Raw genomic sequence first — 12,124 nt, forward strand, 5'->3', positions numbered from 1 at the left:
TGAGAGCGTGGCTGCGAACGGTGAGTATCGCCAAGTGGGTACCCCGGGCACCGGGCTAGTCGGCCAAGGGTTCATGGGGGGCCGGGATAGCGTAGTGGGCATGGGTGGACCGCATGATGCGAGGCCCGGGGCACCATATGCCACGGGGGCAGTGTACTGGGCACAGGCGACCCTCGGAAAGGGACCCGGGGCACCAACACGCCACATGGGCATTGAGGGGGAGTCGCCAGAAAGGGCACTCCCCAGTTTTAGGGAGCTGGTAGGCTCGGAGGCAGTGTAGTGCCTGGGGGTGCCATTGTTGGAGAATCGGCAGAGCGTAGTTCCTGCCAAGGGAGCCACACGTCCCAGCCATGAGATCGTGTGAGCGCACAGAAGGAAAATTGGGGGGCATGGCCCGAAATTTGAGAGGGCACCAACACAGGCGACGGGAACCTTGGTTATTAGAACCGACAGTTTAAGCGAGAGGCGCTTTGTGAAAGCCCCGAGGTAGTTTAAAAGTTAAATGTTAGGGTAGATTAGGAAGTGTACCCCTCCGCACCATCCATCCCTTCGCTCTCGTTGTGGGCCGCTGGACCCACTTTGGGTTAGATCACTGAAGTCTGAGGAGGCCATTCTGGGGCTTGAATTGGGCCTCGACACAGGACGTGAGCTCTCCCTTATTCCCCTCCAGGGTTGGGAGTAGGCTAGGTGATGTGATAGGCTAGCCGAACTGAGACTGTACAGGGGGTTGGGGAGACGATTTATAGAGGGGAAAGTAAAAATAATAAAATGAAACAAGAAAATAAGTTGGGGCTAAATTTGGATTTTTGCAAACTGAGGGAGTGGGTATGGACAGAGACAGGCAAAGGCAATGGGTTGGGAGGGAGACAGTCAGGTAGGTCCGAACCCGCCTTCCGAGTGGCCAGCACCACCGCACTCCCTCCACCAACCTCTTTGAACAAGGCAAGAGGCCGGCCAACTCCATCCGCCGGCTGTTTTTGCTGCAAGGCCTATGCCGGTTGTTCATCTGCCGGCTGTTTTTACTGCAAGGCCTGTGTCGGTCGGATCGTCTGCCGGCTGTTTTACTGCAAGGCCTGTGCCGGTCGGATCGTCTACCGGCTGTTTGCTGCAAGGCCTGTGCCGGTCAGCTTCACCAACTGCCTTGTTTTGCCATGCCATGCCTTGTCTGCCTGCTTTGCCATGACCCCATGCCTGCTGACCTTGTCATTTGGTTCATTTGCCCCACCCGTTCATTACCATGTGCGCCAGGATCATCGCGCGTGCTGCAGGGACTGCCCTGTAGGCAGCCGCATCACGGGACTGCACTGGCGGCCCGTGCACCGATTTTGTTCACTGCGCTCATTTCAAAGGGGGAGACCTAGGACTGCGTGTGAGCAGCCGGCCACGTTCCCTGTCACCTGCATTGGTTCATGAGCCAGAGACTGCATGTGAGCAGCCTGGCTCCCTGTTTTTTTTTACAGAGTCCATCGATCCTGGGCCATGGTTTAGTGTAAAATTATAAGGTTTAGGTTAAGAGTGTAATTGTAAATGAGTTGCGCCCCTGCATGTTTGTCATAGCGCTGGCAATTTATTTAAGTCGTCTGCATGAGTGGGTTTGTTTAGTTAGTTACTTAGCGCGTAGGTTATTTACTTTTGGGACACGAATACACTGAATGTCGCACTCAGGGATCCGAAGGTAAAACGTACTAGGGGAGAACTTACACATGATGGCACACGAAAATTCGACGACTCGGGACGAGTCTGTAAAAAGGGGAGGGGTAGATGCACGGCGTCCGGAGTGTTGAGAATTCGCGCCCGGCGTGCGATCGGCCGCGTACCTCAAATCGCAACCGCGTCGCCAACCGGACGGACAATTCAGTCGTGACTTTCCGGAGCTAACGCCGGAACCCTGTGACGGGTGGGTCTTCAACCCCACCACGGCCGTGCCAATTGTCTACCCGCGCAAGATAGGGTCACTCGCCGAATTCGATGCACCTGCGCGGGGAGCCGACCGGGCAGCCGTACCTCAATGCAGGTCGGCTTGGAACACGAACCGCTTAAGCGGTCCGTTCCGTTCTGCAGTGATAACCGAGTGGGTATTATTGCCGACCTCGCCGGATCTGATTCTATTTAACGGGTGTTTGAAACCCCACTATTTATTCCGCGATGCAAGATGGCATTTTCAATAAGGGAAGGAGGATGCAACGAACGGGATACATTCAAACCAAGCACATTTATTTATACGACACGTATGCAGGCAAGCAATGAAACACGTATGCCGTAAAACAATCATGCACGTATGTAAAGTAAGAAAAGCAATCATGGGACGGACACAAGCAAGGAAAAGCACTACGACCGAATGTTGTTATTATTTCACAGGCACTTAACAGTTTTTACGTGTCAGGACACGGCGCCACAAGATTCACTCAAAAGGAAGGAAAGGGCCACTCTCACTCTCGTCACAATACTCTCTCATCACAATCGACGAGAGTGGCAGACAGGGTCCGTGGACCTTTATAGTGCGTGAGCCTTGGTTGACCGAATGGGCTCGAGAGACCGATGCGGCTTACGCGCACCCTCGTGGTGCGATGATGGGCAGGTTGCGACGTCTGCTCCCCACGGCCAGAAGGACAGCCGTGCCTGATTGCGGCCTTGTGACGATGGGCAGGTTGTGACGTCTGTTTCCCTCGGCCACTAGGACAGCCGCGCCTGATTGCGGCCTTGCCAAGGCGAGGTGATCCGGGCCCCGGCCGGCAACGTGGTTGAGAGGAACTAACGGGTCTTTTAGTGCTCTGTCAGAGTTGATGCTCTTTAAGAGTTGATGCTCCATAAGAGTCAAATGCTCCAAGACCCCGTCCGTTCCTCAGCGATGCGCGAACTGCGCCGAGCTCCGATTACGTCTGACTGCCTTGGCGCTGGCAAGCTCTCCCCGGCTGTGGTCTCCACGCAGCTCCTTTGCTTTCCCCGACTGACTCTCTCCAGACTTCGGGCTCCACTCGGCTCTCCAACCCCTCTAGACTGCCTCGAAGATCCGTTCTGCCGCCCTTGTATAGGGCCGGGGGGACGAGATTTGGCCTTTGCCCTCTGACCCTTGACCCTGCGCGGAAAGCGGACGTGGTAGAGATCACCGGCCCTCTGGATCCGATTCTCCGAGAGCGAAGCTTCCACACAGAGCGGACGTGGTAGAAATCAACACCCTTCGACCCCCACAGGCCCCGCCCCTCTCTCTCTCTCCTGTGATTCGTTTTTCGAGGCGAAGCTTCCACACAGAGTGGACGTGGTAGAAATCACCAGCGCTGCACGGCGAGAGAACCCTTGCCTCTCCTTGCAGCGATGCCGTTTTATCGGATCCCGCCGCTGCTGGCGCAAAGATGGCGTCATTTCGGGAACAAAGGTGAGGCGATGTTTGTGGTGTGGAGTTGTTGACGGTTGTGGAGGTAAAGGGGTGAAGGTGGTTGTGGTTTGGTTGTGGTCGTTTGCGACCGATGTTGGTGGTGGCGATTTGGTTGTGGTGGGTGGTAGAGGTGATCGTGTTTGCGGTGATGGTGGCGTGGTTGGCGTTGTGGTTAAGGGGAGCGATGTTGTTTGTGGTGATTTGCTTGTTGAAGTATGGTTGGTTCAAAATAACGATAGAAAGAGAAAAACCTACCTCATAGGGTCACAGCCCGGTTACACGAAGAAAATCCCTCTTAACAACGGTGGGGAAACCTATCTGAACATAAACTTACCGGCATAACTGATCTAAGGAACCTTTATGATGTTCTGCGAATTTCCACAGCCGTAATAATATTGTTGATATAATTCCATTATAAAGACGTTTCATTCTGCCATACTGTGGGCATCATTACCACATACCTTGGGTGTGACTCTCACTGATATATGGTATCCTTACATCGTATATAACCGATCTATGGTACCCTTATATAACATAACCCATATATGGTACCCCTTTATCGTATTCTTGATTACAGAACTCTGGTACACCCCCAGTACTACAGATCTGTGACACCTTATATTGTAACCGACCATGGTACCCCTATATAGTACAACCGAATTATGGTATCCCACACAGTACAATATATCTATGGTAACCTTTGGAATAACCGATCTACAGTGAGCTACCCCCCAGTATAACGGAATGGCGCCTTTTTTTCACGTGTGTCGCCCATGTATCAGAGCGCGCTCAAAGCGTCCGCCGGTAATTGATAGCGCTGCGCGTCCTCTCGTTTTGTTCGTAACAAAAGTGTCCGTCGCTCGCTAACCGCTTGTCGGGCTGACAGTGAAAGGGGAACGCCATATGGGCCTCGGTCGCTGCCACAATGGAGCGGGCGTGGCCGCGCACAAAGCGTCCCCTCCGAGCCGTAGGCGGTGGGGCGTAATATTGCCTTGACGCATTTCACGGTGCGCGCATTGTCCCGCGTACACGGCGCATTGTCCCGCGTACACGGCGCATTGTCCCGCGTACACGGCGCGTTCATTCTTCATCCTCCCCCCCCTCCCCCGAGGGACATCTGGCCGCGTCCCGCGCCCGCGGTCTCGAGCCGATGCAGCGCGCGGGTCGCGGGGGCTCCGACGGACCCCTTCGCGGGGATTCCTCGAGTGCAGCTGCGCCGGAGACCCCCGGGCCGCTCGGGGATTGTTCTCGGTCCGCGCCTCGTCCATCTGGCCGCGCTCCCCGAGGGCGACACAAAAGACGAAGCAGATTTACTGTTTCGTCGCCGCGCTGCGCCCGGGGCGCCCGACTTGCCCGCTTTCCGCCTGCATTCGCTCACGGGCTTAAGCAAAGCTTGGGCCGTGAAAATGGCGCGACGAATGTGGTTTTCTCTCGTGCTCACATCGGCCATTATCCTCGCGGCCCGCGCAGCATCTGCGCGTTACCCGTGGACGGTTAATTCGCGCTGGAAAAAAAAAAACTTACACAAAGTTACGCGTATTATGGGAGAACTTCGTGATTTTCACCATCTCTGCGTGTTAAAGGCAAACTTCGAGAGGCGAACTGGAGTTGGGTGGAAAAAGTTCGATTCCCACATCGTTCTAATCTTCACTTATTTCACTGTCTGTGTATCCCTCCCCCCCCCCCCCCCCAACTCCCCTCCGACGGTTCTCAACCACCACCCGAATGAACCTCAACCACCACCTGAATAAACCTCAACCACCACCTGAATGAACCTCAACCACTACCTGAATAAACCTCAACCACTACCTGAATAAACCTCAACCACCACCTAAATAAACCTCAACCACCACCTGAATGAACCTCAACCACTACCTGAATAAACCTCAACCACTACCTGAATAAACCTCAACCACCACCTAAATAAACCTCAACCACCACCTGAATGAACCTCAACCACTACCTGAATAAACCTCAACCACCACCTAAATAAACCTCAACCACCACCTGAATGAACCTCAACCACTCCGGAAGAAAATGTATCGGAATATCTCATCATAACGACTGGAGATGAAATGATGATTTAGCAGATCACAAGGAACTTGTTGGATGTTTGTTCAAGGGAATTGAAAAAGGGATGAGATATTTGTATGGGATTGAAAAAGTGACATTTGTATGGGATTGAAAAAGGTGACGAGATATTTCTATGGGATTGAAAAAGTGATGAGGTGTTTGTATGGGATTGAAAAAGGGATGAGATATTTGTATGGGATTGAAAAAGTGACATTTGTATGGGATTAAAAAGGTGACGAGTTGTTTGTATGGGATTGAAAAGTTGACAAGTTGTTTGTATGGGATTGAAAACTTGACGAGTTGTTTGTATGGGATTGAAAAAGGTGATGAGTTGTTTGTATGGGATTGAAAAATGTGACGAGTTGTTTGTATGACATTGAGAAAGGTGATGAGTTGTTTGTATGGGATTGAAAAAGCGAATTGTTTCTATGGGATTGAAAAAGGGATTAGATATTTGTATGGGATTGAAAAAGGGATGAGGTGTTTGTATGGGATTGAAAAAGCGAATTGTTTCTATGGGATTGAAAAAGGGATTAGATATTTGTATGGGATTGAAAAACGTGACGAGTTGTTTGTGTGGGATTGAAAAATTGACAAGTTGTTTGTATGGGATTGAAAAAGGTGACAAGTTGTTTGTATGGGATTGAAAAAGGTGATGAGTTGTTTGTATGGGATTGAAAAAGGTGATGAGTTGTTTGTATGGGATTGAGAAAGGTGACGAGTTGTTTGTATGGGATTGAAAAATGTGACGAGTTGTTTGTATGGGATTGAAAAAGGTGATGAGTTGTTTGTATGGGATTGAAAAAGGGATTAGATATTTGCATGGGATTGAAAAAGTGACATTTGTATGGGATTAAAAAGGTGACGAGTTGTTTGTATGGGATTGAAAAATGTGATGAGTTGTTTGTATGGGATTGAAAAAGGTGATGAGTTGTTTGTATGGGATTGAAAAAGGTGACGAGTTGTTTGTATGGGATTGAAAACTTGACGAGTTGTTTGTATGGGATTGAAAAAGGTGATGAGTTGTTTGTATGGGATTGAAAAAGGTGACGAGTTGTTTGTATGGGATTGAAAACTTGACGAGTTGTTTGTATGGGATTGAAAAAGGTGACAAGTTGTTTGTATGGGATTGAAAAAGGTGATGAGTTGTTTGTATGGGATTGAAAAAGGTGATGAGTTGTTTGTATGGGATTGAGAAAGGTGACGAGTTGTTTGTATGGGATTGAAAAATGTGACGAGTTGTTTGTATGGGATTGAAAAAGGTGATGAGTTGTTTGTATGGGATTGAAAAAGGGATTAGATATTTGCATGGGATTGAAAAAGTGACATTTGTATGGGATTAAAAAGGTGACGAGTTGTTTGTATGGGATTGAAAAATGTGATGAGTTGTTTGTATGGGATTGAAAAAGGTGATGAGTTGTTTGTATGGGATTGAAAAAGGTGACGAGTTGTTTGTATGGGATTGAAAAAGGTGACGAGTTGTTTGTATGGGATTGAAAACTTGACGAGTTGTTTGTATGGGATTGAAAAAGGTGATGAGTTGTTTGTATGGGATTGAAAAATGTGACGAGTTGTTTGTATGACATTGAGAAAGGTGATGAGTTGTTTGTATGGGATTGAAAAAGCGAATTGTTTCTATGGGATTGAAAAAGGGATTAGATATTTGTATGGGATTGAAAAAGGGATTAGATATTTGTATGGGATTGAAAAACTCAAAAAGGGATGAGGTGTTTGTATGGGATTGAAAAAGCGAATTGTTTCTATGGGATTGAAAAAGGGATTAGATATTTGTATGGGATTGAAAAACGTGACGAGTTGTTTGTGTGGGATTGAAAAATTGACAAGTTGTTTGTATGGGATTGAAAAAGGTGACAAGTTGTTTGTATGGGATTGAAAAAGGTGATGAGTTGTTTGTATGGGATTGAAAAAGGTGATGAGTTGTTTGTATGGGATTGAAAAAGGTGACGAGTTGTTTGTATGGGATTGAAAAATGTGACGAGTTGTTTGTATGGGATTGAAAAAGGTGATGAGTTGTTTGTATGGGATTGAAAAAGGGATTAGATATTTGCATGGGATTGAAAAAGTGACATTTGTATGGGATTAAAAAGGTGACGAGTTGTTTGTATGGGATTGAAAAATGTGATGAGTTGTTTGTATGAGATTGAAAAAGGTGATGAGTTGTTTGTATGGGATTGAAAAAGCGAATTGTTTCTATGGGATTGAAAAAGGGATTAGATATTTGTATGGGATTGAAAAAGGGATTAGATATTTGTATGGGATTGAAAAAGGGATTAGATATTTGTATGGGATTGAAAAAAGGGATTAGATATTTGTATGGGATTGAAAAAGGGATGAGGTGTTTGTATGGGATTGAAAAGCGAATTGTTTCAATGGGATTGAAAAAGGGATTAGATATTTGTATGGGATTGAAAAAGGGATTAGATATTTGTATGGGATTGAAAAACGTGACGAGTTGTTTGTATGGGTTTAAAAAAGGTGACGAGTTGTTTGGGATGAAAAAAGGTGACGAGTTGTTCGTATGGGATTGAAACAGGTGAGGAGTTGATTGTGCAGTCCAGTTCAATCACTTTCCAAGCTCCAGCCCTGACCACAGGCAGGTAATCCACGTCAGTGTCGCTCCCTCGCATGGTGCGTGTGGTGTATTTTGGTGTTAAAACCCACATGTGTGGTCATGTTAAACTGAGAAAGTCCAATGGATGTCTTAGTAGAAAACTCAACCTCAAGTGACATGACAGACGAAATGCAGTTGAAATTTATTACAGGTATATATATGTATATACATAAAGTACGAGATCTTTCAGATTTGATACAGCATACAAAAGTGCAAACATTCAGCAATTCTGCATCTTGTATAACACCCCATGTGGTGTGTGTGGACAACTTTACTCCACCTCTAACACCCCATGTGATGTGTGTGGACAACTTTACTCCACCTCGTGAACATGCTACAAAATGCTTTCCCCTTCATGCACATTGCACAACCGCTGCCATCACGTCCCAAACCCTTGGAGGTGTTCACACACCATGCAGCTCGAGTGTGAGGTGTTCAGAACACACACTGGTCTGCAAAACCCTTAAAAGGTCTCACACTGGTTCTTCATTCATTTGGAACTTTGCAGCAGAGTCCTTGGATCATTGCTGCGGAACGCTCGAGTCGATAGGGAAGTCCTCGAGGTCCCCGAATCATTTTCTGTTGTCGTGATGATGATGTGACCTTTTGAAAGGACCGAGGACCAAAACGTTTGTTAGTATGTTTTACCCACATGGCATGATGCATTAAATAATTATTTCCACATGCACTCGAGTTGAACATTAACTCAAGAAAATAAGATACAGATATACATTGTGTGTATATATCTATATATGACCCACCCACATCTCTCACCTGTGAATGGAGGGAAGAGCCAATCAGCTCTCACCTAATCAACTAAACTCAGATGGCTCGGATTATACAAATAATTGACCCCCTCTCACACTCCTCCAGCCGAATAAGCTGCGTAAACAACCCAAGGAGACCTACACAAGGTAAGTGCTATGCCATTTCGAACCCTTCCCAGAGTTCCTCAACAACTATAAAGACGTTCACGCTCGTCTCATATCGAAGCTCACGTGTGTCCTATGTGTAAACGTCTTGAGAGTTGTTGAGGAACTCTGGGAAGGGTTCGAAATAGCATAGCACTTACCTTGTGTAGGTCTTCGTGGGTTGCTTTACGCAGCTTTTTTGGCATGAGGAGTGTGCGGGAGGGGGTCAATTATATAAATGTATATATATATATATATATATATATATATATATATATATATATATATATGTGTATATATGTATATTTATATATATTTGGCTTGGCTTTTAAAAGGGCCCTTTTACCACATTTTTGAAGGACGTCATCAATCCCTGGCATACCACCGCTCACTCTATCGTTATTGGAGACTCTGTTCCATGACATGTGCATCCACATACCTGGTTCAGCTGTCAGTGCATTGCGATTGGCTGGGGTCTGAGTTCGTCCATGCCCCGTCTACACGTCGCGGTGTTCTCAAATGGGGATGCGGCTCGCTTCCTTTTCTCGAAGAAATCTGCAACAGAACGCACAATCAGCGTGAACGTACCTGGTGGAGTCTTCAAATAAGTCGACCGAAGGAAGGAAATAAAAAGCCAAAACTTTTGTGGTTAGACGTACTAAGAGGACCAAGAGGGTCCATCGTGTGATCTCACAGTTCATCGCAAGCCGGGTCGGACAGGCTGGAGGTATGCATGCTGCGATGCTCGTCTCGAAGCTCAAATCTGTCTAGCCTCGGTTCGAATCCTGATCTAGCTTTGAACGGGGGTGTTTCACAGGCAGGGTGATTCACCAAATGTGGGTGCCGTCCCTCTGTTGGATGTTAAACCGGGCGTCCCGTCTTCCGACATGACTTGGTAGATGTTAAAGATCACACGGCGTCCTTCGTGAAGAGTCGGCGAGCCATTGCCGGCACCCTGAACAAATTCCCAATTGCTGCTCAAACTGCATAAGCGGCATAGCTGCACCCCGCAGCAAATTATGCTACCTCCAGCTGCGCACGAAGGAAGAATAAGAATCGTCCATCGCATGATCTCAAGGGTCGTCGCATGATCTCAAGGTCAACCAAGCGAGATTTCAAGGTCGACCAAGCGGTGGACGGGTTGCTGAGGATTATTATCCAATGAAACCCTCGTTACGTTACTTCCACGGTAGTGTACACTCACGGGACCGCACGTCCGAGTGGCGTGCTCTCGTTTGATTGGAGTGCGAGCTCGATTCGCGTAATAAAGCACGCGTTATCCATCCTTCGAGGGAACCTTAAGCAGGCTGTCTTGTCTGCTTGCGAACCTCACGGAAAGATCCCGCAGTGCTGGCTGGTGCCCGATACAGATTCCCGCCTCGCGGTCAGTAGGATCGCCCGTCCCAGTCTCTCTTGTTCTATGATGAGGACCCTGAGGCTAACTACTCTCCTGATCAGTGTCCCGTAGCGACGACTACTGCACCTGCGGTCCACCCTCGTAGCTGTAAAATGCCAGTATTACTGAGATTACGAGAACACACTCGATTCTAAAGATCGAAGGGCTAAGCGCAAGTCACCAGTACTCCCGCCAGCGACTGCCCAGGTATCCAACAAAGCGAACGGCTCACTCCTTGGAGGGACATTTTCAGAATTACACTCCAATCGAAACGAAGACTTTGGAGGTGCGGATTGAGGGTCGTGGTGTCGGACTAAACCGAGCTCACCATCAAGCATCGACTCACCTGTGAGATCGCGGCGACCGCTGCCCGACGTTCTCTCTGGGAAACCGGGCTTTTTGGGAAACACAACGGGCTCCGATGCTGGGGTCGTTTCCGCGGACGACGCAACACCGCATGACACCGGCTTGTACCACTCGGGCACCACGGATACGGACACGGCCTCCCAAGCGTAGCGTCCCTCAAGCGACGTGTCCCTTTGGAAATCGAAATTCCATCGCAAGCGGCTCCGCTCGGCGATCTCTTGGAGCTGCGCTCTCAGGTCAGCGCGGCTCGCTTCGTGGTCCACCGGACCGAACAGATTGCGACACACGGGCGTCTTGACCCCGGGCTTTCCGGGCTGCGCCAGGAGGCTGCGCGGCCGTGCGCTGCGAGCAACGGCTTTCTTGGATTGACGTTGGCTTCCCATCTCGAAGATAGCCAGCGAGTCGCGACCTCAGTGGTTAAACCGTCGTAGGTTTCGTTCGATGGCGGCGTGATGGACCGCTCGGTGTGCACTCGCCGTCTCGTTCCTTCGTCCCGCACTTAAGACTTATATATCTCGGGAAAGGGAATCCGCTACACCTCTTCGACCGCGCCTCGATTTACCCCCAGGCTGTAGCACCCCCAACACCGCCGCTCTAAAGAGCCTGTTTTGGCGCCAAATGACGTGCTTCCTCGCGACTCCAGCGATTGGTCCGCATTGGAGGAATGACAATTTTTTCCGAAAGGCGGGTCCTAATCGTGACGTCACGAGCACCCCACCCAAGAGCCAACCCCTCGCTCCACCCCCTTCGTTGCTAACTTTTGTCTGCGGCGGAGACTCGTGTCTCGATCCCTTCCCCCCCCCTCCCCCCACGGGCGCGGGTACCGGTAAGTGCGTCACCCAAGCCTCGACCCCGCCCCCTTCATGGACGGCGACCTTTCCCCTCGCCTCCATTCGTCGTTGGTGAACCCGCGCCCTTTTATTTAATTTATTTTTAAACTCCGTTTGCGGTTAAATTGTGACGTCGAATTGAAAACAGAAAAGTGATCACAATGAATGAGAACAATGGATTTTTCAGATGAATGGGAACTTTCCCACAAAATGAATGATTGTGAATCAGCGGCTCAGTGACGTCACAGACCCCGTGTCTCTCCATCATCGGTTTCGTTGTGATGTTTTTGGTAAAATCTCTCATTTATGGCTTTTGGTTCATCATCGCTCGAGCGTTCGACGGACCTGTCGGCGGGACGACGGAAAAAGGCGGGAAAACCTTGCGCGGATTCTGGGATCGCAGTGAATTAAGTAAACGACGTCACGTTTACAGGATTGCTGTAATGTTAGCGTTTAATACGTGTCAGGACCACGCTGCGCACCTCCACATCACCGCACGTCCAAACCACAACCTGGTATTAGTGGTAATCAAACCACCAGCAT

The 12,124-nt window shown here is 48.8% G+C and overlaps 1 protein-coding gene across 1 annotated transcript; it reads right to left on the minus strand.

The window, feature by feature from the left end:
- Positions 1–8,208: 8,208 nt before the first annotated feature.
- Positions 8,209–11,392, minus strand: LOC147025882 (cyclin-dependent kinase inhibitor 1B-like). The gene is made up of 3 exons (XM_085880800.1): positions 10,732–11,392; positions 9,429–9,544; positions 8,209–8,681 (listed from the first exon to the last, which is right to left on the minus strand). The coding sequence occupies exons 1-2, from the start codon at positions 11,132–11,134 to the stop codon at positions 9,441–9,443; spliced, it is 507 nt and encodes a 168-aa protein (XP_085736926.1). The 5' UTR covers positions 11,135–11,392; the 3' UTR covers positions 8,209–8,681; positions 9,429–9,440.
- Between the last annotated feature and the right edge of the window lie 732 nt (positions 11,393–12,124).

The sequence above is a fragment of the Eptatretus burgeri genome, chromosome 5 (assembly GCF_056783735.1).
Source record: "Eptatretus burgeri isolate ZD-2024b chromosome 5, Ebu_testis_v1, whole genome shotgun sequence".
Taxonomy (NCBI): domain Eukaryota; kingdom Metazoa; phylum Chordata; class Myxini; order Myxiniformes; family Myxinidae; genus Eptatretus; species Eptatretus burgeri.